General features: G+C 39.6%; 1 protein-coding gene across 2 annotated transcripts; it reads right to left on the bottom strand.

Moving 5' to 3' along the window:
- Window positions 1-159: 159 nt before the first annotated feature.
- On the bottom strand, window positions 160-26,753 carry LOC146514467 (protein FAM163B-like). 2 transcript variants are annotated; one of them, XR_014874836.1, is made up of 4 exons: window positions 25,546-26,753; window positions 8,918-9,033; window positions 6,031-7,351; window positions 160-5,948 (listed from the first exon to the last, which is right to left on the bottom strand). XR_014874836.1 is itself a non-coding variant. In XM_085164623.1 (3 exons), the coding sequence occupies exons 2-3, from the start codon at window positions 9,008-9,010 to the stop codon at window positions 6,914-6,916; spliced, it is 531 nt and encodes a 176-aa protein (XP_085020749.1). In that variant the 5' UTR covers window positions 9,011-9,033; window positions 25,546-26,753; the 3' UTR covers window positions 160-6,913. The 2 variants fall into 2 exon arrangements, 1 of the variants encoding a protein (XP_085020749.1); XM_085164623.1 differs by having other exon boundaries at window positions 160-7,351.
- Window positions 26,754-27,894: the final 1,141 nt, after the last annotated feature.

The raw sequence follows: 27,894 nt of genomic DNA on the forward strand, positions 1-27,894 counted from the left end.
TTGGGCCCTTCACAACAGTCCCAATCTCTCAAGTTCCCCCTTGAGAAAGTTAATTGTCCACCCCTGCTTTATGACCAAAAAATATTAATATTGCAACGATCTGTCATCCCTGTTGGACAACATCTCCCACCCCATGCAGGAGACTCTGACAGCACTGAGCAGCTCCTTCAGTGGGAGACTGCGGCACCCACGGTGTGGGACGGAGAGATTTCGCAGGTATTTCCTCCCCACTGCCGTCAGACTCCACAATAAAGACTTTAACTGATCAAACACACACATCCACAAATGTGCAATAACACTAATGTGCAATAATCTTTTCTGGCATCGTTGTATTTTTACTCAGTTGTATATAGCATTTGTATTCTGTTTTTTTCTTATTGTATATTTTATTCTATTTTATTCTACTGTATATAGTATTTTATTGTATTCTATTCTGTACAGTTGTGTACTGTATTTATTCTTATTGTATTCTAATTTTTGCTTCATAACTTTTGCACTGTCCACTTCCTGCTTTTACAAAACAAATTTCCCACGTGTGGGACTAATAAAGGTTATCTTATCTTATCTTATCTTATCTTATCTTATCTTATCTTATCTTATCTTATCTTATCCAATGTCTGCACTCACCATCAGATGGCGGTAAAGTACTGCTTAAGTTGACTCAATTATTTCCCTCTTTATCTCCTCTCTCACTTGATTTCCTTTCACAGCACTTACAGGCTCTCTTTCATCCCCCTCATCCCCTGTCTGAAACAACCCACACACGTCTTGACTGAAAAGAATATTGCATAATCAGAGAGATATGCGGTGGCATATATTCATGGACTAATCTAAATAGAGTTTACTCTAGACGGCTCACCAAACAAGCTGCCTCTCAGATAGATTCAAAGCCACCAGAACTCTAAGTCTAAATCTGTGGTAGATTATCAAAGCAAAAGGTCACGTTCAATCCAAAAACACACGCACACACAGACACACACTTTTCACCACATATTTGGGCCAGACTTTTTCCAGTTCAGTTCACTGGGTTAGTACAAAAGGACGAGGGATACATTAAAGGATTTAACTCTTAAAAAAACAAAACAAAAAAAAAACATCAAATAGAAAAAGTCTTCACAGAGACAAAACAGAGGGTGAAGCAGGAAGAGAAAGACAGACAAATTGTGTATCTAGGGTGAGCTGATGTTGGGGTGTGGTGGACATAAAATCCAGTCCATTTTGTGTTATGTCCTCAGGATTCATTGCTTATTTATTGGTTGTTATACAGAAACAGAGAGCATGGGGAATGAAAAATTCAGACAGGAGGAATGCCCTTTCCTCCTTTCAGAAATTGCAATATTACACACACTGGGCAGTAATGGCTCCAGCATGCAGTCATGTCTGCGTGTGGGGAAGAGAGATTTATGGTGGATGTCTATTTCTGCCTATCTCTGACACAGCAGTAAAAATCAGAGAGTGATGTGTGTTTCTGTTCCCGACAAGATCATTTATCTCCAAGTCTAAGTTTTGTTAAATTAAGGGAATATATACAAATTACTGCATTAATGATAAATTGCTTGGATTTCATAGCAAGATAACAGTGGTAATGCCAGTGTATGTCTGTATGTTATAATTATACTTTGAGCAAAGTGTTTCATCAATTCATGGTTGGTTTTAAATGTAGGTTGTATTTCTAGCAGCCAGTGTGATATCCACATTGGTAGCAGAGGGTCTTAGGGATGAAAATATAAAGGAATATTTACAAGAAATGATCCCTTATGAGCAACCATCAGTGCAATATTTGGTTACAGTTGCCACATTTGGTCATAGTGTCGATGTTTAAAACCAAAGAAAACATCTAAACTAGCTCAGGCAGGCAACTTGTACTGCACTGTATCATAAAAACTAATATGCCAGACTCTCCTCTCATCATGCACCAAATGCACCCTCCCAAATTGGCAGTGTAATGAAGCTGCAGAACTTCTCATCTCTCCCTCCGACACCATGCAGCGATGCAAGGGGTGCTGTTTCACTCCCTCAACCAACCCAGCATCCACCTGTGAGCACTGGAGTGGAGGGATATTTATTCATCAGTTTCTATGTGCATCTTATTTGTGGGGAGTGATGAGCTCAGTGCCTGGACACCAAACTTGAAGTGTAACCTATTGCTGTAATACATCAACCATTTCAAATGTGAGTTGTTGGACCGAAGTGCACCTACACACTTCACTGTGTGTGAATTTTATCGGGGACATACATGGGTGCATCATTTGATGCCGGCAGCTCCAACAGACTCTAACTAACTGCTTTCTTTCCAACTTTTTTCTGTCTAAATCTCATTTTCTTCAATCCAATATATATAGACAAGGAAGTATAAAAAAGGTCTGCCCGGAGAAGAAAAAGGAAATAAGAAGGTGAAGTGCAAGGAACATGACAGTTTGGGCAATGAGGAGGAAAAAGAGAAAAGGCAAGAAGCTTTGGGTTGGAATATTAGCTGGAAAATTTCCTATCTATCGTGTTCATAATTCATGGATTCCCAGCTCCTCCTGCTGGGGAATTAGGGTCAGGGACCGTAACATAGGCACAGAGTAAGAGAAATGCAGATATTCACTGGACAGACAGAGTACGTTAGAGTGAGCATGCTGCTCCTGGTTGAAGTGGATGATGCAAAGCACACTATAAAACATCAATAAACTTTGAAAGGCCGTGCTACTTATGCTGCAGGTGATTATTCCTCTAAATAATTCATATAGCTTGCACAACCTCTCATTTACACAAATATAGCACAAGTACAGATGTAAATAAATGGCCTGAAGGGATCCATTCAAAAATAGATTTTTGGTATTTGATTAGAATAAATCTTAGAGGCAGCTTGCAGAAGGAGTAAAATCTGTTTATATTTAGCTTTTCAGACCATCATCCGTGCCTTTGCTGATTTCACTTTTGACAGAGCTGGGCTCATAGCTGATCTGTAATTATTCTTCCATTCCATAAGCAGTAATGCTGACATGAAAATGAGATACAATTTGATCAGACTCTAGACTTTTTTCCCTCTAGAAAATGTAAATGTATAACAAACCAACATAAAGACACCATCACTGAACCTTTGCAAATCAAGCTTTTTGCTATCCAGCTGCCGTGCAACTTATGGTCCACTATTGTCTCTGTTGGTGCTAGTATCACTACATATAAATTATGCTGACTGTAAAGAGAAAAAAAAACACATCTCCTGCTAGTTTGTCTTGTGGGTGGAATGCTAGTGTGACAGTAATTCCCTGTTACAGTGCTGGCAATTCATGTAGAAATAAGTAGGAGTTTGAATATATATCCACATCAAAGGGAATCCATCACAATCTGAAAGGTTTTTCATGTCTGAAGCAGTTCTGTTATGTTAATGCCATCACAAAATAGCTATTCATGTCTGAGCCAGGGAGCTCTGGATTGGAAATCAGCTCTTCTACGCCTCCATCTGTCTGTGTGTTCTGTGGTATGTGCTATTTTTCATTCATGTCCTCTGACTCATCCTTCTAATAACTACCCCTATTTCCTCTCTGAAATAGTTTTCAGTTGTTTTCCCATTGTATGATTACTTGACATGCTTCTCTGACTCATTCAGTTTATTGCCCAAATAAAGATTTGCATTTTCTTTTTTGTATCATTTACCTACATGTCTGAATGGTTTTTCATTAATCATCATCTCCTTGCCTCTAACTGTTTCTTTTTCATCTGACTGCTCCTGATTCTTGCTTGTTACCCTTCCCGTTAAGTTGTGTTTGCTGTCATGGCTCTCACCTTGTTGCCTAAGGGCAGACAGAACCTGTATATAAACAGACTTTAGTGCTCCTGCTGTAGTCCAAGCCTCAGCAGGAATCACTGCTTTCTTGTGTTATTGTTTGATCTGTTGCTGCATAGCTGAAATTGATATTGAAAAACAATATTAGTAAGTTCAATGGTTCACCTTTAGATATATTTACACATGTAAGCTTTAGAGAGCACAATTTTCAGATGGTCCATGGCGATAACAATAAAATCCCTCTTTGAGCCAATATGAGCCACAGATGTCAGCTCATTAAGTCCTTCAACAACAAACTGGCAACATACACACCCAATGAAACAGAATTAGATTGCTGTTTAAAAAAACAACAAAAAAAAAAACCCTGAAATACAAAGAAAAAATAATTTTCCATTAGAGAGCAATCTCAACAAAACTATTCCTGCAAGACAAAATTTGTTACATTTATTGCTTGGAGAATTCTCCTCCACGCGAAGCACTTCGGCTTGCTGATATTTAACCTGCATTTAGAAGATCACATGCGATTAGTAGTGTCCAGTGTGCTATACACATTCTGATTACATTAATGCACGCTAATGAAATCTTTTTCTGAAAAGCCTCAATTTTGTATAAAAGTTTACTGACGCAAGCATCTTCGTGCACAAATATGAATGCGGTAAATGACCCCTGAGGTTTGTGACTCATCTAGAAGATGAATGAGAATGAGAAAAAGGAAGATTTTCATACTGTTTTATTAGCAACAATGTGTCTGTCAGTTATATATTAGAAACAAGAACAGAAACATTTTCTGCAGTACTGTACCGAGTCTGAAAAACCAGCTGAATCATAAAATAAAGCAAGTAATTCAAATACTTCAAGGTAAAAGCAACACTGCATTTCAATATACACTTGTACACTTGTAATAATAATAATAATAATAATAATAATAATAATAATAATAATAGTAATAATAATAATAATAATAATACATTTCTTCTATACTTCCTTATGGCACTAAATTTCCTGTGCAACTGTCACATAGTTTTAGATTAACAAATAAGAACATTGAGAACTATTGTGTGTGTCTGCATGTCTGCATGTGTGAGTGTACTTATATGGCTATCTTTGTGAGGACAAGTAATTGAGAGAGTACTGGGATGGACGACATTTGTGCCCCTCATCGCTTTTTCAAGTTTAACTTGTTGTTTTAACTTGGCTTTAAGGTTATGAGTTGAATGAGGTTCAGATTACACAGGTAAGGATTTGGCAGCTAGTTTTGACAGTTAGGATGAGGGACCGGGGAACGTAAATGAATGTCCTCGCAAAGTTAGATTTACAAACGTGTGTACTGTGGCTTAGTGTATTTGCAGGAAAGCACATTTTACAAAGGAAAAAAACCTAAGAAAAAAAAAAAATTACTCACTGTTTCACAGTTTGGAAAAAATAAATGAGTAATTAAAAAAAAGACAGAAAAAGGCAGAAGAAGTACAACAGCATTTACCATCCATTTGCAAGAGAGTGGTAGGTGGGTCCAGAAAGAACAATCCAATCAACTTCAAGTCCCTCCCACAACCACGGGCATTTCCTCTTTTGAATTCAAGCAGTAAATGATTTAACTTATTATTAGTGTGTTCTTTGTCCATAAAAGTCACCAACTGCTCCTCCAGTCAGAAAATTAGCCCTCCAGCCAGGCCGGTCAGCCAAGCGCAGAAAATAAAAACAATCCCAAGAAGGAACACTGAGTACCTCGGAGCAAGAGCATATATTCCTCAGCCCAATGAATGGAGAAAGGGAAGAGACTACAGTGTATGTTATGGCCTCTTAAATATTTATAGATGTGCCTTTAAAGGTGAATCTTTAGCCCAGGAATCCATACATCAATAAATCAGACAGAACACAAGGAATGTAGTGAACGTTCACTAACTTCAGTGAAGAACTATAATCGGGTTCACATTGGAAGCTTACGGTGTTGCTGTAAAAATGTTTTGCGTTTCTGACTGAGTCAGTGTTATAGCATTAATTAGTAAAATAAACAGGTACAAAATAGTTGCAAATCCATTTTCTTTGTTATTTAATCTGTTTGGGTCATTCTTTGCATTAAGATAAATTTAGGTTAAAGAAACAATATAATCGCTTCACACCTTACAATAAAATGTTATTGCAGCCCACCTCTGGGTTCATTGTACACATGGATGACCTGTTGTGTATAACTGGATGGAATAAAACTTGTTAACAATTAATTGAGATACACACACACACACACACACACACACACACACACACACACACACACACAAACATGCTTGCCGGTATCCTCACATATATGCACACAAATGAAGATCAAAAACCTTTTTGGCACCTCGTCCACACTGCCTGCAAGAATGCAGAGATTTTTCTCTTCTGAAGTGTAAAATACTGTATATACACTGTGTTTTGATGCTCCAAGAAACAGATGCTCCAAGAAACCAGCCTTTCGTCAAACTATGCGACTCTATGAAAGGATGAGGGAAATCTTCTGTGAGCCCTTTACGTCTTAAAATGTTATGGCATAAGTTATGTCTGTCGAAAATGTCTGCGGGGTGGCAGCTAAACACAACAACCCGCTCCCTCCTCCACTGGCTGTGAGTGATATTTCATAACCTCTATAATCTGTGGATGGAGGACCAGACAGATAATCCCATCATAAGAGAGGGAAACACTGGACTTTTCCTAATCATATTCTGTTTGTAGCAGCTCTGGAAGAGAGAAATCCCTACTGATTACATCATTTTGACACGTCATGAATCTGCCTATCCTACAGGCCACGGTAGAGGAGCCCAGAGGAAGTAGGGCAACACAGACTTTATCAGATCATAAAAGAAATTAATTAATCTTTAAATAAAAAAAAAGATTCAAAACGAGTTTATGTTGTTGGTAATTTAACATTTTAAACACTTTGTCTTGGTCCAAGTGTGAGGACCTGAGCATAGTACCTTTGAAAAAACTGTCCTGAGAGCCAGCTGAGTCCTCCATTCTGCAAAAGGTGACTGGTAGAATGAGACCAGACTAGATCAGACTACACAGGCCAAGACGACAAAAACACAGTCTCACTCAAGCCCAGTCCAGCCCAGGCCATTCAGATGAATGTAAGAATCAGCTTAAACTGAGTTAAACCTTACCCAGCTAAACATCAGTGCTGATGCTACAGCTGCGTGTGAACATGTCCCTCGTGGTAACTGAACGGGCAAGGTTTGGTTTACGATAGTTTGAAATGTTTACAGGCACTGGCAGGTCCAGATCCTGCTGCTGGACACTGCGATAGCTGATCCGGTCCCCTCCGTTCCTCAACCCATCTGGTTGGTGGTGGAGCTGCGGCTGAGGTGGCTGGAGGTAGAAAGGCATCTCATAGTGTGTACAGGATGGGCAGAAGGTCTGCGATCGTGTCAGTTTCCTGGCCATTGGAGGGGTGGAAAAAAGGGCAGGGCCATTTGGGATGGAGGAGGCGGCGGCTGTAGCCGCCACAATGTTGTGATTGGAGTGAACCGGCGGGAGGTGAGATGTAACGGCAAAGTCTGGCTCCTCCTCCTCCGACTCAGACTCTTCCTTCTTGCAGCAATAATACTAATAGAAACACAGGGACAAATGTGGGAGATGGGCAAAGATGAAAAAAGTGGTGACGAGAGAAGAAAGAAGAAAAAGTACCAAATGATGTCAAATGTGCATGAGAAAGAGCTGTCTCAATGATCACTCAATTATCTCTTGAAGGGTTCTCTTGTGTTGTAAACAGACTCCAGTTTTCAGCTGAGGTATTATGGTTGTGGTATGACCTAGCTTTCAAATTAATTCCTGGCATCTTGCCATCTAATATCTGCTGTAATTTGGGGATTACTTTTGATCCAGAGAAATGTTGTCAGGAAAGGATCTTACAGTTTCCCTCTAGCTATGTTACCTGGGTTCCCAGAGGATCACGGTAAATGGACTGCATTTATGTAGTGCTTTTATCTGAGAAGCTTTAAACCTTGCTTCTTATTCATCTTTTCACTCCCACAGCACACACACTAAGTTACTATTCATAGGCCCCTTCACTTTTTGTACACGTAATATGAATTTAACTAATTCACACTTAATAACAATGATTTTGGGGGCAATTTTCTTTTAAAGAGAGAAATGAAAACATTTTTAATTAAAATTATTTTTGCTACTGCACGACAAAACCGGTTCAGATAAATTAGAACCTGAGGGAAGTCTACCTGTGGCAAACTCTCGCAGGTAATGCTGAATGTTAGCATGAAAATCGAGAAAACTGAGGAATTCTCTGTGAGACAAGGAGCAAATGTGTAAAACCATTTATAAAGCTTAGGCCTTAATAATTGTGATATGAAAGAAGTGTGGAACCACCAGGTATCCTCCTCGAGTTGGTTGTTAGGGAGGCATCCAAGAGCTCAACCTTCACTTTAACAGCTCCTCAGCAGAGACGGGAAAGACAACTAGCTCAGCAGCAACTCATCAACCAGTGCTTAAAGATGTCCAACTCAGTACATATGGCAAACACTTGGCCTTGTTTATTACCTTGCTAAAATGAGGCATGGTTGTTACTGTGCCAAAAACGACAGTCTCTACTTTCTGAAGGGAGAAAAGAAAGACGTGTCTCAACACATACTGAGGTTCACTACTGAAATCCTTGCCATTCTGCCTGCTGTCCACAGCTTGCTCAGTTGCACAGGTGTGGAAATGAATGCCAGTACTGATGTGTGTCAGCAGCCAACAACGTTAGGTAGATTTTTAGCTCGCCTACAGACCGCTGAAAACTACTTTAGGTGATTGCTAAGATTCCTTTCCTGTTTTTCATACGATTTGTATGGTAACAAAAAATGAAATGAGATTGTTCAAATTGTGATGAACTCACAATAATTGTAATGAGTTTCTAATCCTGGGCTGACAGAGCCGGGGGTCTTTGTCCTCTGTCCATTTTATGTTTTGAATGATCAGTTGTGTAATTTAATTTTTTTTTTGAAAACCTTGCTCTCAATTGGTTTTTCGTTTCCACTAGAATCAGATACAATTGACAATGCATTAGCATAGTTTTACAGATTAAAGCAGCATAATTACTCAACTCAAATTACAATCTCTTACCTGCAGTTCTGCAAAAAGTAAATAGAATGAACAAAACAGATGATGAAGTCTCACCTGCAGCCTACAGTAGCACAGTACTGCGATGATAAGGAGTAATATAACCGAAGCTAGAATTCCACCAGTGATGACCACAGTCCCGGCTGTCATTCGAATTGCTCTCCATCAACACCCTGCAAAGAGGAAGAGGAGGGAAGGAGGGGAAGAAAGGAAGAGACAGGGGGTGGTGGTGGGTGGAAAGAGTTGGAGCATAGAGGAGGGTAGGGGGTGAAATGAAGGAGCAAAAAGGCACACAATTCATCAGTTCAGTAGCTTCATTAAGTAGATTATAACTGTGTGTCATCTCAGTGGTGCTTATTGAATTATCCAGCAGCTAGGAGACATGTAATAGAATCATCCCACAAGTGCTGCTTATAATATAGACAGCATCTCAGACTGAAACACACACCAAAAAAAGAAGTGTGTGAGTGAGGGGGAGAATCTGTTCAGCGGGAGGACGGAAAAAAAGGATGAATTGCAGAAATGTTGAGAGGAAAGAGGTAAACGGTTGCACAGATAGATGAGGAGAAATGCAACAACAACAGGGTGCAGTCAGTTTGGAGAAATGATGCAGCAAGTAAAATTTGCAGTCAAGCTCACCGAGATATTCTTCATGCTGCTGTGGTTCAACAAAGAACTGATAGGAACCCGTCCAAAAACAATATAATGTGAGGTGGTGTGCAAAGCAGATCGTCAAAAGATCAATCAGCAGGACTGCTGCAAGTAAACAGCCGTGACCTGTGAATTCTGATATTAAGTCAAAGGTCAAAGCAAAGAGAAATGCAAATGCAAACCCAGGAAATTTGAAAGTGGATTTATTAAGGTCTAACATATTACAGAGCTCAATTGCCTGCCTTGTTTCTAAGCTTTCTTTTATGTATTCACAGCTTCCAAGCCACAAGTCAGATTGGAGTATTTTTGATCGATACCTGTTGGCTGAAATTTCTTGGTTTACATTTCACATCAAGGTGGAAATTATGCAGCATGAATTCTACAGAATATCATAAGAAGACAGGTCCATTAGCTCCGTGGTTCCATTTAAGAAGCTAAAATAGTGAAAGTAATCACACAGTGGTGTATAATTCATATGTTATTATTCAATCTCAGTGATATTCAACATTTTTGAAAAACCTTGAAGGCACTTATCAGATGTGGGCACAGACCCTTTCCCTTCATTATAGCCGCAATCTGGAAGTGTCATAGAACCGCACCAACACACTACATTGTGGATAATTGCTTGAAACCAAAAATAGGCCAGCAGGCTTGTTGCTAAGCTATGACTCATTGGTGCAAGCCATTAACAGCAACAAGCACACTGCAGTATAGGTCTATGTTGTCAAGATCTAACTTAAATGTGACATGGGCAAACACTAAAAAAGAAATACTAAAAATAAACAGGACTGCCACCAAATCTTGCAGTATCCAGTTTACCCTGACTTCTGCTTTTATAACATGATGTGAGCAATGCTGAGCATCCATCAGCTTACTCACATTAAGTTTACTGTCAGCTGTGTGTCACTGGGCATTTGGTAGTTAGTATGACACCTGACACAGTGACCTTCTCACACAGTCATTAGATTTAAGTGAAACTGTCTAAACCGTAGACTGTATAAAATAATCTCTCAGCATGATGTGAGATGCTTTATAAAGTCAGAATAGATGTCTCTATGGTAGCTACAAGCTCTATCGACAAACACAGCACAGCTTCTCCTCACTCAAGCTTCAATTCAGCTGGACTCTAATTCAATCTGCAGGCCGCACGGTGCACCAACCAAATCAATATGGAGGACAAGAAAGAACAGAGCGTTTTGGCCTTAAAGGCTTCTAGTTTAATTGATAGGGAAACGTGGTGATTCGATGGCAATAAGTTGCCAGGAGAATAAGAGAACAGTATGTTCAGGTGGCGCTAAGCAACGTTTGTGTATCAATGTTTTGCACCTTTATTTAGTGCGTGAGTGCATAAGAAAAGTGACAGTGGCTAGGCTAAGCCTTTGTTACATGAGCAATAGGAATTGAGCATTAGTAGTTTAATGATTTGCGTGCAGACTATCAGACCTTGAAATGTTTGAGTTTTATGTATTTATTGATGAACTTAAAGCTACACTAACATTTGGTTATTATTGTAAAATACTGTAAAAATATACCCTGTTTTATTTGATTTTATAACCTGCAACCTTACTTTTTTCCGGGCCACTCTTACTGCAGGGGCTCTTTTGGATGATTGGAAGCAGCTGTTTTAAAGACCAATTGTCTGCCACCTTCCAGCTTCAAGCAATAGATAAGCTGAATGAATAGCAAGTCAACAAAGTTAAATATTTATCATCTTTCTCCAGAATCTGTGGGCAATATCCTGAGTGTTCATGGACAATATGAAGATGAAAGCCAATGTTGCTCTGACGAAAAATAGTTTCTGCCTAAAATATGACATGCTGGTCTTTAATAATCAGTTATTATTAAAGTTAAAGACTTCTTAAATAATAAATATATAATAATAATGATGATAATAATAAAAAAGATGGGCACATGAATTAAAAGGTTATATGTTTAGGGTGCTGGGGCAGTATAAATGAGTATTATTTAGTCTGCAGCATTTACCTGCATCCTTTTAAGACCTCAGGGCACAGGTTTATAAAGGTGGAATTAGATTTAAGGACGACTGAAGACAACATCACGTAACAGATGATCCCAGTATGCGTGTAGACCTGTGTGGCCTCATTTAAGTAGCCAACACAGATTCTCAAGCACCTAATAATTAGTGCTGCTTATACTCGGCAGTCTGAATCCCTTCAGTGCAAACTCAGCATGAGACCAGATCATCAGTGTTGGGCTTTTAGACCTTAATATCAATTTTCAATCTGAAAACCTTGACTAGTGTATTTTTTGTTTCACCAGCAGATGGTGACATAGAGCAGTACACGGCCTACAAAAACAGGTTTCAAAAGGAAATGATCAAAATGACATTTAAAATAAAATACTAGAAAGTTAGTTGTTGTTGTTTTTTTTTTTTTGTTGTTTTTTTTTAGAAAATAACACTTGTCTACAGACAATTAAAAATGCATCCTCTAAATGTAAATGAATCTTAAAGTCAAACATTAAGCTCAAACAAGACTGAGATAAAATTCCAGTTATAGTGAGATAAATTTAAAATGAAAAGAACAGAAAATAAAACATTCCAAAAGTATAAATAAATAAATACCAGTGAAGGAAAAAAATGAATAAAACCTGTAATAAAGATTAAAAGGAGACAACACAAGTAAGTCAAAAAAGAAGAAACCACTGACTCTGCATGTGGGATCTGCTCAGAGAGCATGCTCCAAAGTCAAGGAGCCCTGATCACAAAAGTACAGTCACAACCACTTTTACACATTACTAACTATTCTATATGCTAGAGTGTCTGTATAGGTCCTATTTTTTTATTTGTAGGTCTTGTTTATATTTTATGAATAATTTAAAAAATCAAACCATAGAGCCACACTCCAAACAGCTGCCTTGCGGTCATATGTCTTATCACCATCTGTCAGAGGTACCAGGGGGATCTGTCAGGTCCGGGATCCCCATCGTCAATCCTCAGCATCTCAACATTGTGTGAGATTCTCAGCAACACCTCACACATCAGCACACATATATAAGCATGAACAACGTAAGAGAAAAATTAGCTGGACTGCCAACATTAGACTGTTGCCCTTAATAGCCCATATGTGAAATCAAATGTTCCTTACATGTGTAGGTGCAATATACAAAAAAGTTCCTTTGTAAAAGACATTACTGTTGTGCCAGTTGCAGCTTGCTTAATTGAAGTGGTTTGTCAGGCACCAGGCCAAAAGAATGAGCACATGCATGATCAGGACTGCGTGCACATAATTCTGACTCGGTGTCATACAAATCCTTTTCTGTCTTGTCTCAAATGATGACAGTTGATTTCTGACTTTTCTCACTGATATTCCTTCATGAAAGTTATTATGGTGTGCACAAAAACACACACACGTGCATGTAGCATTTCTCATTCTGCAGGCTAGGCTGGTGCTGTGTATCTCCTGGGGCCACATTAATCAGATCAGTGTGTGAGCGATGTGTTGCAGCAAGGCAACAAACAGTGTTAATTATTTAACCACACACACTCACGCTTGTGCGCGCACAGACGCGTGCATATACGCAATCCAGACCCCATTGTGAAATAGTGAAATACTGGAGAGAGACAATCTTGTCCACTCAGCTGCTTTTGCTGGTATTCGTCCACAGGAATGACAAGAGTTAGGGGCAAAAGAAGAATAGCCGTGTGCACACTCGCACACAAACACACACAAACACTCACATGCAATAATTTTAGTAGTAGCTAACATGCTCAGACAGAGGGCTTTGGAATAAAATGCCACGCTTCGATGAAACATGGCAGGGATCACAGCAAAAGGTCTTGCTTGGAATAATGGCTGCTGACAGGCTTTCAGTTCAGTGGGGAAGAAGTACGCAGTAGGTGGTGGATTCGAGTAACACACAAGAGACAATAACATGCCCTGAGAACAATGGGAAGAGCTCTGTTATAATGGTAGCTGTCAAAGAGTGATTTTACACACATTTACAACACAGAGTGTACCTACACATGGTTCTTTACGGAAATGACAAGATCCAAAGCCTCCTGAGAAGTATGCATTATTTAGCGAAAGAAGTGCTCACGTTTCTGCTCCAGTAGCTCCAGTTTTCAATCTCACAATCTTAACTGGTAACAAAGTTCCAAAATATGAATATAGGGACATGCAGAAAACAACAATGCCTCCTCAACTCTGTCTGATTACAGTTTTTTGGCCCGTAATGAGTCCTTGCTCTTTAATAAGCTGTGCAATCAGGGAGCATTCAACTAGTATAAATGACATAATTTCAACCTGCAGGATGTATACTTTTATTGGAAGACATTATGTTATTTTGTCCGTCATTTCGTTTTGAGGCTTTGGTTTCTGTATTAATTTTGTAAAAAGCACACCTTGTGGCCTTACTTCTCCATTTTTGTACCTCTCTTCTGTCCTCCTGCCTGTGACCTGGAAAATGAGGTCAGAAACTCAATTCCTGAAGTCCATCTCAAAGAGTGAGAAGCTTTACAGGAGAGTGGGGATGCATAGGTGTATCATTTGCAAACGTTTTTTTGAAACCTGTGATCTAACAGGCATGACACACACAGAGAAAATGTGTTCCTTTTGCATTCATAACTTTAATTAGTTATTTCAGATGATTCCACAGTCAAAGTTTCTGCCGACCACACTGTGAACTTAATCAAAAGTAATGCTTGTAATGATGTCATGATATCAAAAAGTGAAATAGAGAGAAATGTAAAAGTGGACAGCACATTGTGTTACTTTAAAATGAAAGCTTTGAATCAAGGATTTCTCATTTTGTGAAAATGAGTCTCGTCCTCGACTGCTCTGCTCATGTGGCAAAGGTAAGGATGGAAGGAAAAATGAGAAAAGAGAACAGGAACCCGTGTTTGTTGGCATTTGTTTTTTCCATGACATCTGTACTCCCTGAGTTTTTGTCTTTTCATCTTTCATCTTAATCTTTTTGTGTTTATGCTAACATGTCCCCTCGTTTGCGTCACTCGTGTCTGTCCCTCAGATCACGACTCCTCCCGGTGTAGATGTGTGTGAGAGATGCGAGAGCTCCATGCTTCCACTGGATCAGATTTGAGGGATGTCAGACAGTCCTTATTTCTTCCTATTATACAGTGTTTTACCACCATAGAGCAGCTCTTATTGATAGATAGATGTGAAATCTCTTTGAACTGCATGTAGATTTTGCATATAAATCATGTTTCACTAGCTGGGCCCATGTCCTCATTTTAGGTTTGACAGCGTTTTAGTAGGTAAAGGTGAATGCTTGGACATGAATTGAGCTGTGGTTTGGGGAAGGCCTCGAAGGGGACTGGCGACGGCTCCCGGGCCTGGCAGATCCCCATGTACTAAATAGAAGTGAAGAAGTTAAAGAATTGAAAAGGGGAGGAAGGGTGGGGCACGTAAACGAGAATGACAGCTTGCAGAACTGGGCGAACCTATATAGATGAAGTGTGTTTGGAGGCGTGGTCCTGCTCCTGAAATTCCGATACATCATCTCCAAAAATTGTTTGCATAATCAAAATAGATAATTACTTGTTATACATTTTCTTTATCATGTTTAAAATTTAGAGTCACATTGGGCCTTTCCATTTGACAAAGGGGTAAAGGTGGGGTCACCAGTCCATACCCTCTTCTCAAAAATTCTGTCCTGGATGTAAATTTGTGAGAAAGTTTGTCTTCTGTGATTGTCTGTGTCCCCCACTGCTTTCTCTATCAATTTTAAATAGGAAAGTCTTGTACTGCATAACCCCCACCCCCAAACAAAAAAACCCCAACTGCAACAAGTTAGCATGTCAGCTGAAACTGAAGACTACTTGTATTCGCAAAATATATACTCTGACTGAACTGTGGGTAATGTTAATCTGGATTAATAATGCTCAGTATCAGTCCATCAGTGTTATAGGAATGCAGTGATTCTCTCGAGTCTTGGCTATGAGTGTTGCATTAATCTTTTGTCTATAGCGATCGATGAACCTACACTTTCAAGGTTAACTTCTGCAAGAGTATGACTGTGTAGATTGTTGCAATCAAAGCCAGGTTTTTTGAGCAATAATCATAAAATTCAATGTGGCAATCAAATTTGAAATATTGAATTAAATTAAAAAAAAATGTCACTAAAAACTACATGAAAAACTACAACTTAAGTTTCTAGTTTGTTTAACATGTTAAAGCACATGCAGGCAGTGACATAAATGTTAAAAAATTCACATCCACTTTTCCTAATATGAGTTTGAAGTGCACTCTTTTTTCTTTTTCTTTCTTCTTTTTTTTTTAAATGGCTTCTACTTTTTTCCTTTAGCCTTGTTAAATGAACCTGCTCTACATTATCCTCTCGGGTAGCACTGACCCTGACTGGCATTACTCAACTCTGTGTCCCTGACTCAGTCTATACCCGCATAAAATATCACCTGGTGCACAAAATATCTTTTGCCAGCATTTGTGTCCCTGCATCCACCTTCAAGAATAATGACAACACACACCTATCCTGAGGTAAAGCTCAGGATAACTGAGGTGCTTTTTTCTTTGGTAGACAGCAATCGTTTTCATCCATCCTGTGTGTCCTAGCATTACCTAGGCAACATGTCTGTAATTAGTGCCCCTCTATGAATGATATATCATAAAAATGGCTCTTAGCTTGTGTGAATATAGCACCATGAGGACATTTTAAGGACTTAACAGTGACCTGGGGGTCTCTCCATTTAATTATACAGCTTGCTAAATGTGTCTCATCTATCTAAATGACCTTGCTTAGTTGTTCTTCCAGTTCAAATTGCAAACTGAGGTAGAAGGTACTCCTATAACTTTAAATGTGTTGTGCAAGGACTAAAGTAATGGGGCATGACTTTCCTTCCTTGCTAATAGCATTTTTAGACGTTGACTATTTGTTTTTTAACAGCAGTCCCAATTTATTTTAGGAGTATATGTTTGGCAATGTCATGGTACAATATCATGATATTATAATACTAGTATGATAGTAATTATGCACATCTGTTCAACTGCTTGCTAAGGCAGATATCTAAACAGATATCTGCCTTAGCACTCAAGCAACTAAATATGGCAGCAACTCAGTGCATTCAGGCATGTAGTCATGGTCAAGACTCCAAAACTTCAAACTGAACATCAGAACATCAGAAGGGGGAAAAAGTGATTTTAAATGACTTTCAACATGGTTCGGTTGTTGGTACCAGGCAGGCTGGTCTGAATATTTCAGAAGCAGTTCACTGGGAGAAAATGTCTTGTTGATGCCAGAGGTCAGAGGAGAATGGCCAGACTGCTTTGAGCTAATAGAAAGGCAACAATAACTCAAATAACAAAGTTATGCAGAAGAGCATCTCTGAAAGCACAACACATAGAACCATGCTAAACCACTTTTATCATACCACAAAGCAATAAATCACATCTTGAGGTGGTTTCTTGAACATGACAATGAGTTCAGTGTACTCAAATGGCCTCCACAGTCACAAGCTCTCAATCCAGTAGGGCCCCTTTGGAATTTGACAGCTGACAAATGTGCAACGACTGTGTAATGCTATCATGCAAATATTGACCAAATTCTCAGAGGAATATTTTCAACACCTTGTTGAATCTTTTTCATGAAGAATTAAGTCAGTTGTGCAGCCAAATGTTCACCCAGCCCTACTAAGCAATGTCCTGTGAGCACATATTACTCCAGGTGTTTTCAAAGCAGCACCATCCACTTCAGCATTTATCAACAAGAACATTCTAGGTTTTGTCTCAGTGTTTGGAGAAATCCACTATAGATAATGACAAATAATAATAAAAAAGTATGCCAAAATGTTTGCATATCCCTATACTGAAAACAACAAACTTCTCATTTGGAGACACTCAAATGGAATAAATAATATCACTTTTTGTTCTGATGAAGCTATAAACAGGCTATTTACCTGTTAGATACAAATCTCACTGATGATGTCCTTTTACATTTACAATCCACAGGAGGAATCATTAGCTCTAGGGATTTCATTATAGGTGTTCTCTCGTGAGTTGCTCAGGTAAAGTGTCTTAATCACGTCAGTGTGGAAGAAGCACAGAAGTTAAAGTGCACGCAATACTAAAAGATAGAGGCAGACACACTTATTCCCCACACTTCTCAGCAGGGTGTTCAAGGGTCTTGAACAGTGTAAAAGCTATAGTTTCCCTTTTCTATGTGGATAAAAATGGGACAAAAAAGTACGACATCTATCTATCTGTCAGTTTATTGTTCTACCCTCTCATATTAAAGGAAATTGGCTTTAATTTTCAAATCATTTTAAAATAATTGCATACAATCACATTTTGTCAGCCTGCCACTGCACTTCCTACTCCTCCCCACAGCCCTACCCTGTTCTACCCTCCGCTGTGAAAATAATACCACTTGTCTGTGAATGACAGGCTGTAATCTTGATGCCACAGAGAGCTGAAGTCGACTAACAGATCTTACAGTCGGTTGAAATCATAGTTGATGAATTGAAAAGCAGTTGTTAGTCCCGCAAGTCAGAAAGCTTTAAGTTCCTGTCAAGAGAATGTATGGAGTACGTATGTGTGGAGAGAAGGGTTAAAGTCTTAGCACCAAGCAAAGCCCCTTAATCGAGGCAGGGTGCACATATAGATGCCTATTCAATTTGGGTCACTTGTTGGTTACACTGCTTCCTGCTTCCGGTTTACTCCTAATTCATAAAAATGGCTTACAATCAATTTTGACTCTTTGTAGTTATGCATAGTTAGTAGTTATGCATAAAACCTTGCTTTGATCTTAAATTAAATTCTCCAGCTCATCATGCAGTGATATTACAAGTTGAAATGCTTTAAAGTCTGCAGTGAACTTTGCACATGCTTTATTAACAATGTGAGAGGAATTGACAATTAAAGATGTTAATTGCAAGGTGCAACCTGCTTTGAATTAAAAACAGGGTGCTAGTTTTATACATTCAGTTATTTTCTTTTTGACCATTCTGTCTTGGTCCATGACTAATCGAAATAGATTTTTTATGCACATTATCTATGATGATTCCTGACTGACAGGAACAATCTTAAAAGTTAGTTTATGTATAAATCTAAGATATTTATTGTAAATAAGACCGCTGGCTTGTAAGTTCAGTGTCACTCAAAATCTAACCACTGGGAAATTGCAATGACAACAGAGACAGTTTGCTGTAACACTCAGAGCTCTGTTAGTATAAAACAGCTGTATAAAACATTACCAGGTGATGATCCGCCCCAGTCTGCCCCTATAATAGGTTAATACTTTCATACAAAACATTCAATAGTCATAATTCATTCTGGCATAATTAACACACACACACACACACACACACACACACACACACACACACACACACACACACACACAAACCTTCCTCAAGGCTACATAGTCTGTTCAGGTTATTATGCCTTTAAATACATATAATTCCATTTTCATTTCCCTTAATTAGCTAGGAAGCTATTAAATGACCTTTGCTCCTTGACACTCGGCAGTGAGAATTTTATCCTACTCTGCTATATCTTCCTGAGCAAACAGCATGATTCACTGAATTTTAGCTGTTGACCTGGGAGCCGGTTAGTTAGTTCTGGTTGGCTGGTGAGAAATGCATCCGTGTGTCTCAGAGAGGCCGTCTACCAACACGTATGCTCTAACACATAAGCCGTGATGTCAAACAACCATTTCTAATCTGTTGGAAATGGTTCAAACTTTCTGCTTGAAGTCCCTTCACAGCTCAGAGGTAATCGTAAGTTTGGGCTTCAGTTTTGTTAGGTGCAGTGCATGCAAACCCCATGCTGTGTAAGGTTTTCTTGCATGTTTACGCCCAGTATGTGACAGGTTGTCAGTTTGTCAAAAAGAAGCGTGTGGTGAACAAAAGCACATTCCCACATTGATCAGTCCAAGGTCTGTGTCCTGAAAGCATGAGTGACACAAGTAGGATTATATGAATGTATAGTTTTTGTGGCATTGCAGTACTTTTGACTTTAACTGAAGTTGAAGCAACCTGAAACGCTTCACTTTTACCAGTATAAATCTCCTCTCTTTGAAATCTTTTCAACAGCCCACGCAACACTTTCCATGTATTTTTTCCCCCTCTTTTCTCTAAAAGGTACTCTCTTAAATTCAAAAACAGTCATCTGTGTGGTCCTTGTGTGAGAGGAGGGAGGGAGGTTGTTTTTACAGTCTGAGTCCTCAACTTTTCTTCAGTCAAGGACAGGCAACCTGATCGCAATGTCCTCACACTGGATAATAGATATTTCATCTGATATTTCATCTAAATGTATGCATTAAATGTACCATGCAGCGTCTGAGGGACACACACATTCACACACATCTAGCCAGATACCACGGTAAATGTAGTGAAACAAGAGGTAATGAAGGTCAATTCATATTATAACAGCATACTCTGATCATCATAGCGCTAAGTTCTCCAAAACCCCAGCTGTTGCTGTTGATGCCAACATATGGTTTGTGAGTAGAAGAGAAGAGAATCGGTGTTGAAAGAAGGCCCAGTTGCTAGTGTTCCAATGTTTTTGTTATTAGTGCATGTCTTCACAGTGACTGGGTTGTAGCTCAACTTTAAATAGGCTAAATTGGGCTGTGTATACATTTTTATTTTCTGTGCTTACCAGGAAGCTTTCTCTAAGGTCAGCTCTTCTCCTTCAGAGTTTATAGTTTATAGTTTATATCCCCATCCCCATTACTCCTCTTTCCTTTTTTTTTGCTTTCCACTATTTCTGTCCACCTGCTCCTTCTGTGTCTCTTTGCTTATGCCCATTCGTTGACTCTTTAGCTTTTCCTTCCATTTACCATGCTCCCTTTGTCTCCCTCTCTACTCTGTGCTCAGCTGGTATACACTGCCTTGCAGTGGTGTGGCCTGTTTTAAGCATCACTTTGAACAATAGTGCCATTTACAGGCAAATACACTGCAGCTGACACGGAGATGGATAGATCCTGCTGTGCAACACTTTGCACATTCTGAGTCTGTCAAACAACCACATTTACAAGAAGTTACGTAACTCGGAAAATTCTTGGGAGGATCGCTAGTAACTACACATCTGAAGCACGGGTGAATTCATCACACAGCTGTGGCAAATGGGGGGGAAAATGCCCTATGGGGGCTCATATCCACCAGATACACACAAAAATATACACAGTCACAAAAAAATTAAACTGTGACTCACATGAATATTTTGCATTGACACAAAGTTCCTCTGCTTTTTCTTCCTCCTGAACATGCCGCTTTAGAAACAATATACTGCTCACATCTGTGTGATTGTAGCATCAAGCTTCTTTCATTAAAAAATAAAACTTGAGCTTTTTTTATGCATCTACTGCAGCATTGGTCTTTTCTAGAAATTACACCACAGAGGTGCATGTGAGAATGCAAATGTCTTAAGCAGCTGGATCAACCTTCCAGCTCCCTACTTCAAAAATCCATGCACCAAAGTAAATTCACAGCTAGGCAATAGTCATTTTGTGCCATCACTGCATCCCTTGCTTCAGCTAGCAGTTCGGTAGTGAGAACATACCTAATGGTAACGATCTCAAGTCATGTGCTGCATGACAGAAAGGAGAACTCTGAACAATGTTGAGACATGGAGTTTATGTTCAGCTGTTAAAGGCAAAGCTGTGCATTGTGTACTGAGTGTAACTGACAAAAGCTGCCACAAAAAGAACTGTTTAATGTCTGACCGCTAACCACTTTTGTGTTTCTGACATGCAACTCAATTAGGTAATATCCAGCAGGTTCAAACCCTAAAGCATCAACTGCTCAATTATATCCTGTATTATACTTAATACTTTGTCTTTGTCTGCATCTAGGTTCCTTAAAATATCTACAGGTCCATGTTGACACAGCAGCAGACATGTACAAGTAAACTATTTAAAACAAAAAGAAGGTTGAGTATTTGATGGAGAAACAATGTGAAGGAATGGAGAAATTAGCAGAAGCAGTAATTTCGGGGGAAAGGCACAAGCAAAAGGAGGGTGCTGAAATGCAGAAATAAACAGAGAACAAAGAAGAGACATACAAAGGTTGCATAGGGCGCTGTCAGAGGCTGAGACGAATGCCCACGTCTAGTGGAACGTAAAGATGGACGGTTGAAGGAAATGTGCTAAGCTTAAGACTGGTGATGGCTTGATTGTTAGTGCTAATGGTCAGCGCTCCAGAAGCAGTGTGTCTAAAAGTATGAATGGGTCTCCAGTTACTATGGCGACGGGGCTATTACAGAGTGACATTTTAGTATCACCTATTTCATTTTTTGAGTGGGTGGTTTACTGCTAAAAGTTTCAACCTGACTGTACCTGAATTGACTTCACCCAGTTCACTCTCTGTATGTAAATCTCCAAGCAGATCAAAATTAAGCACAGAATAATTTTTTTAAAAAAAAGAGTAATACAATACAACACATTGGAAAGAGAGAACAAGATTTATGAATAAGATACTCTCTCCTAATGTCTACCTTTGTCTTGTTTAATAACCTTTATGGTAACGCAATTCACGACCTTGCTGAACTTGCTTGTCTTTCCTTTTCGCGTCATCAATTTCCGAAGGAGTGAGCAGACATTTGGAACTTTTTAGTTTCAGATTTAACATTAACAGCAATGCTTGCATGCTCCAGTGATGAGCGTAGAGGCTTGGAAAAGAGCTTTGGACCATGAAGCCTGTAATGAGAATGCCCCGAGGCGTCCTTGCAATGAATACTGTAGATTACAGATGCAATGCAAATTGTAAACTTAGTCTGAGCAATGTGCCGCTTACCATTAGGTTTCTTATGTAATATACATACAGTGCTGAAGGGCATAGACAGGCCACTTGCGCAACAGTTGAAAAATGTAGTCTCTTTACAGAATGGATCTTATTTTTGTAGCTCGGGTCTTCCAGCTGAGTCATCAACACTGATTTTTAGCTGGTAAATTATCAGGGAGATTCCCCATTTTTCCTTTGTTATCGTTCCCTTTTAGGTTTTCAAACTGAAGACAGTAATAGAAGTATCTCTGAACAACTGCTGCCAGTATCAACTATGATCTTGCCTACAAAACCTACTTAACTGGGGTTTACGAGTTTGTAGATATAATATACTGGAATTTGTTTTAGGTAAACAACTGTTTGTTTACAATTTGTCTGACTATCTAAAAAAAACTCATTTTGATTGACACATTTGTGAAGTAAATGTAGTGATGCTCCCTAGATGCTACTGTGTTTTTGTGTAAGAATGCCACATTAATAATTTATACATATATACTTATATATACTTTCACACAGTAAAAACTTGGTGAAATTATTTGTGCTTGTCCTTTATTTATATCTTTTCTCATATGTTCCCCCTTTTTATTTTACTCATTCTCTTTCGCTTTCCTTTTTTCCCCTGTTTCTTTCTCTTTTTTCTTCCACCTGTCATTTCTGGCTTTGCTACCCTGTGCCTATATAAATGAGGCATATGGTAAAGGAGAAATTGGCGAACACACTTGCTTTGCCTTTTGGCAAAGCAAACGTGTTTGGCACAGCAGTGCATTCAGACCATGATTGCTGCCTTCTAAACCTCGCTGAAGATGATTTTGCCAGATATCTAAGCAACACTGAGACTTGATTCAAAAGTCAAAGGTGAAAGGTGCCTCTTCGGTCTTTGAAAAAACATGAATAAAAAGATAATCATGTGTGTTTAAATACGGCTAAAAGTGAGAGGACATCACGTCCTCTTCAATGTAACCTCTTCAGATGACCAGCAGATTCAAACCCAGATCCCTCTTGCTGTGAAATTAAAGTGCTAACCACTGCAACACCCTTGTATGGAAGAACAGTAAGTTATGACTCTCCATAGGGATGCACAAATAAAATAGACAGGGACTGTCATAAAAGAAGCACAGGATTTTTTTTATTTCTCCACACCCTTTTCATGTTCTCTTTCCACACCTCCCTCACATTTCGTCTTCTCTTTTGAATGAGCTTCAGTTTTTTACAAATCACTCACAGGGATGAGTCCAGCTGACCAACAGCCCGCGTGCACGTATGTGCCTGTGGCTGAATGTGTGTTGGCCACACCGTGGCTCTGTGTTGGAACACATCTGTGCCTGAGTGGGATGTGTGAGCATGTCAGGGTGTAGCTGAAAGGGGAGAGCAGAATGTGATGCTGAGGGGGAGGGGACGAGTGATGCATGGAGGAAGGGCGGAACGGGTGGTGACTGTTTAACATGATCAGTGAACAGCAATATTCCCTTCCCCCAGCCTCAACCCATCCACTCCAATCCCCCTCTCCATGTCAGCCAAAGCATAGCCATAATGATTCCCTTTCCCAATATAATGCATTTTAACAGTAATTAAGCTGATATGTGAATACACTTGAAAAAGCCCATGAAAAAGTAGACGTGCTTCTGTAACTGCATTCACTCTTGTCTATTCAAGCCTTCCCTCTTCCTTCTTCTCTGCTTCTCCATTCATTTTGCTCTGTATTCAATATGCTCTTCTCTCTAAACCTTTCCTCATCTTTTTTCATCACCTGTTTGTCTTTGAAATTTGCTTTTCCATCCTACTCATTCTGCTTGTCCTTCAGCTCCCTCTGTCCTCCTCATCTTGCTGCTGCTGTGAAAACTACGAGGCTTGTAGAGCAGCAGCAGACAGACAAGTCTCTTATGCTCAGAGGGGGACTTCAGTGTGTTTAAATGTGTGTTTGTGTGTGCACACACATGCTGGAGTATAACACATCTCCCTGGGGGCCAAGGTTAATCTGAGGGTCATTGAGGAGGTCACTATGGGAACACAAGCCCCACCTTATTGTTGATTGTTTCAGGCCCTCTAAAATTCAATTCAATTCAATTCAATTTTATTTATATAGCGCCAAATCACAACAAATGTCGCCTCAAGGCGCTTAAAATGACAATCTATATATTTTTTTCTTGTAAGAAACTGACTAGCTTAAAGTAATATTATAACATGTGACAGTAACAGTCTCAGATTCACAGAAGTACCAGTGAACTGCCATGTAGGCAAGGTCTGCAAGTTATAACTCTAAGTAAGTGTCCAACCATCCCTGTTATAGCAAAGCTGAAGTGCAGCAAGTGCAGGTGAAAGTAAGACATTTAGAAATATGAGCTCAAGCAAACAAACACAGGGGAACACATAAGCAGTGACTTCTAGTTAATTCTGCAGATATAGCAAGACAGTAGAGAACAGTGATTATTGCTTCGTGGGTAGTTAAAGCATCCAATAGAGCTTAACCTAAGAATGAATAACTTTTGCTTACACTCCTCTGCTCCCTCCAACCATCCACTTAACAGCAAAAACATGAAAAAAAAATATGGAATGAAATTGATTTAAAAAAGTTTTAAAAATACTAAAATAATTTCTATTATTAGACCAAAATACTGTTAAACCTTGCCCAAATTCACTGGTTAGTTGACATTTTAGCTGGCTAATTGCTACTACAGGCACCATAGTGTTTCCAAAAAAATCACTAGAGGGTGGGTTGGATCATGTGCACCATTCCCTAAGGAATTTTGTCATTTTAACTCCATGTAGTGAGATATTTTAGCATTGCGGGGCTTTTATGCTGCTGGAGATCCATTTGCACCAAGCCTAAAAATATCTGCATACAACAGTTTGGATATGACCATAGCTAACAGTTGGTGACAGTAGCTGTGGCTCACAAGCCATGCTGTTTTGTCAGCTTGTGGCAAACCAGCCAGCCAGCATGTGTTTTATACAAAGCACTGAAGCTGCCCTCTGCCTTTACCCTTTATACTGTGTCTGTACATACAGGCGATCTCTCTGTGTTAAATTACTTAAAGATTTTGAAAAACACTCCACATGTACACAGTGCATGTGAACAACTTTCAAGTTTTGAAATGTGGAAAAGAGTAGACTTCTCCCAACCTAACACATGGAAAGTATCTGCCTCTCTCCGTGGTGCTGAAATTAGAATCTATCTATCCTATCTATCCTATCTATCGTTTCTCCATGTCTAAAACAAAAACAGCATGCATGACTTGATAATCACAGTCGATAAAGAAACACAAAGGAAACATCGTGGTACAACACAATCTTTCTTCCTTCAAGGGTAAAGCATTACCTTCAGAGATAAGAGGAATTCGCCGGGTCACATTGAGGGTAGGGGTGGCTCCTTGGGGCTCAGGTCCCGACCTCGGCAGGCTGTAGTCTGTCAACCTCAGTGACGAATAATGACACCGGTGAACACGCCGAGAAAAAAAGCCTCCAATGTCGGTAGAGATATGAACTAAACGCTGGAGTGCCTGCGATCAAAGTGGAGCTGGAGTTCGACTCAGGTCAAAATAAAACCCACCGGGCCTGGTTCCTCTTTATTTGATAATTAAAAACTAGCAGATACGCCCTTTGCAAACAAACAAACAAAAAATGTCCACCTTTAACATTCGTATTCTTTGTACTGAAGACTACTTCTCCACGCACAGCGTTGCCATGCAAAACATTTTCTTTCCAGTTCCGGACTTGCAGAGAGACCACTGAAAAGCACTCCGGTAACAATGGTATGATGTGATCTGTGGAAGATGCTTTTGAAGCAGGCAGGCAGCAGCACACAATTCCATCCACCGATTGTCTGGAGTTGTTTGAACGGTTCCTACTGGTTAACCGAAGCTGTCCGCAAAATAAAACACTCCTACGCAAACATCATCATCAGCCTCGGCAGCATGTGTGTTGGAGGAGGAGACGGGGTGATGCGAAATCTCGCCATCTCGATTTCAACAGCCAGTTCAGTACCGTCCAGGGAGGTCGAGGTCAGATATTTGTTGTTGTGCTACTCCAGGTTCCGCCGGATTTCCCCCTTTCTTCCTATTCACAATATGATCCGCATGTGAACGTTCTCGCTTAAAAAATGCGACTAAGCAGCAGAAAGCCACAAAGTCTCTGCAGATAAGTGGTCACAAAGAGTATTGGTAGCTGTTGGATTTCCGTACGTTTGCTGATTCTTTCAGAGCGATGTCCGGAACTGCGCGGAAACGAGTAAACTGCGCTTTAAATCCAGAGGTGGCTCAGTGCCTGCACACCCAGAGACTACTAACTGCAGCCTGGAGTGTACAGTCTGGGAGATGGCGCTTTAGTCACAGGCTCAGATTGGCTGTGGGTGCTTAGAGAGAAGGGGGGACATGCTGTTGATTTTCGACTTCCAAGTTGACGTGCGTGAGGTGTTTGGCGGGACTTCCAGGCATGCAAAGCTCCTCTGTTAAAAGATGTCACCAAAATTTCTGAAGCCCACTTACAAACATGCACTGATACACAACTGCACTGGATATAAAATTAGCTGCATTATCACTTGTCCAAAACCCCCCCCCCCCCCCCCCCCCCCAAAAAACAACAACTAACAGCTGACAAGAGCATGGTGAGGAGTTGGCGAGAAGTAACCTTCACTATGTACACTGGGACCCTGAAGCTCCTGCCACATTCAGGGGAGGAGATTAATTAAGATTCCCACTTACAGTGACCGCAGTTAATCATTCATGCTATACGCTTATGCTGCAGCCAAATCTATAAAGATAATTTAAAAAAAATACACGTGTCCTATCCCCATGGTTCAGCCAAGTTGGAAAAACAAACCGTTCCTCTGTCGGGAACAAAGCATTCATTAAACTCCACTCTTTTCTATCATCGTTGTATTATACTCAATTGATATAGCATTTGTATTTTATTTTATTCTATTTTATTTTATTCTATTGTATATAGTATTTCATTTTATTCTGTTCTATTGTGTACAGTTGTGTACAGTATATTTTTCTTATCTTATTCCAGTGTTTTTCTAATTTTTCTATGTAACTTTGCACTGTCTACTTTCTGCTGTAACAAAACAAATTTCCCTAATGTGGAAGTAATAAAGGTTATCTTATCTTAGAATCCCACAACTGTCCTGAGACAAGTCCTTCTTTATATGTCCCTCTGTAAAATTCTCCTTACTCAGTCCCTAACAAATCCTCAAGACTAGAGGACATATTAGGACATATCTGTGGATGAGAAAGACTGTATGAGATCCATATGTGCCACAATATTCTCTACGTTGATCCGCCTCTGAATCTAAATGGTTTCACCTCTCATTCCCTCCACTTCTTTCTCTCATTTCCTACCTTGTAGTCCAGCCTCTCTTCCAATTATCCAATTCACCCTAAAGCTGCTGGCTTCTTACGTTTTGATCAGACAAGAGGTAGTTTGCTATCATATTAAGGATAGCAGTGTGACTTTTTATTGCATTCGTTTTTCTAAACTGAAAGCAGTGGAGATTAGTACACTTTGAGAGTCTGCCGTGTTGAAATATTTATACAAGCAGAGAATGAGATGGCTGCTTGGAGTGGTCACGTCAAGGTGAATTTGGCTTTTATCCATTTCTCCCTCTCTCTCTCTTTCTCTCTCTCTCTGTGTGTGTGTGTGTGTGTGTGTGTGTGTGTGTGTGTGTGTG

Source organism: Neolamprologus multifasciatus, chromosome 7, assembly GCF_963576455.1.
Source record: "Neolamprologus multifasciatus chromosome 7, fNeoMul1.2, whole genome shotgun sequence".
Lineage (NCBI taxonomy): Eukaryota > Metazoa > Chordata > Actinopteri > Cichliformes > Cichlidae > Neolamprologus > Neolamprologus multifasciatus.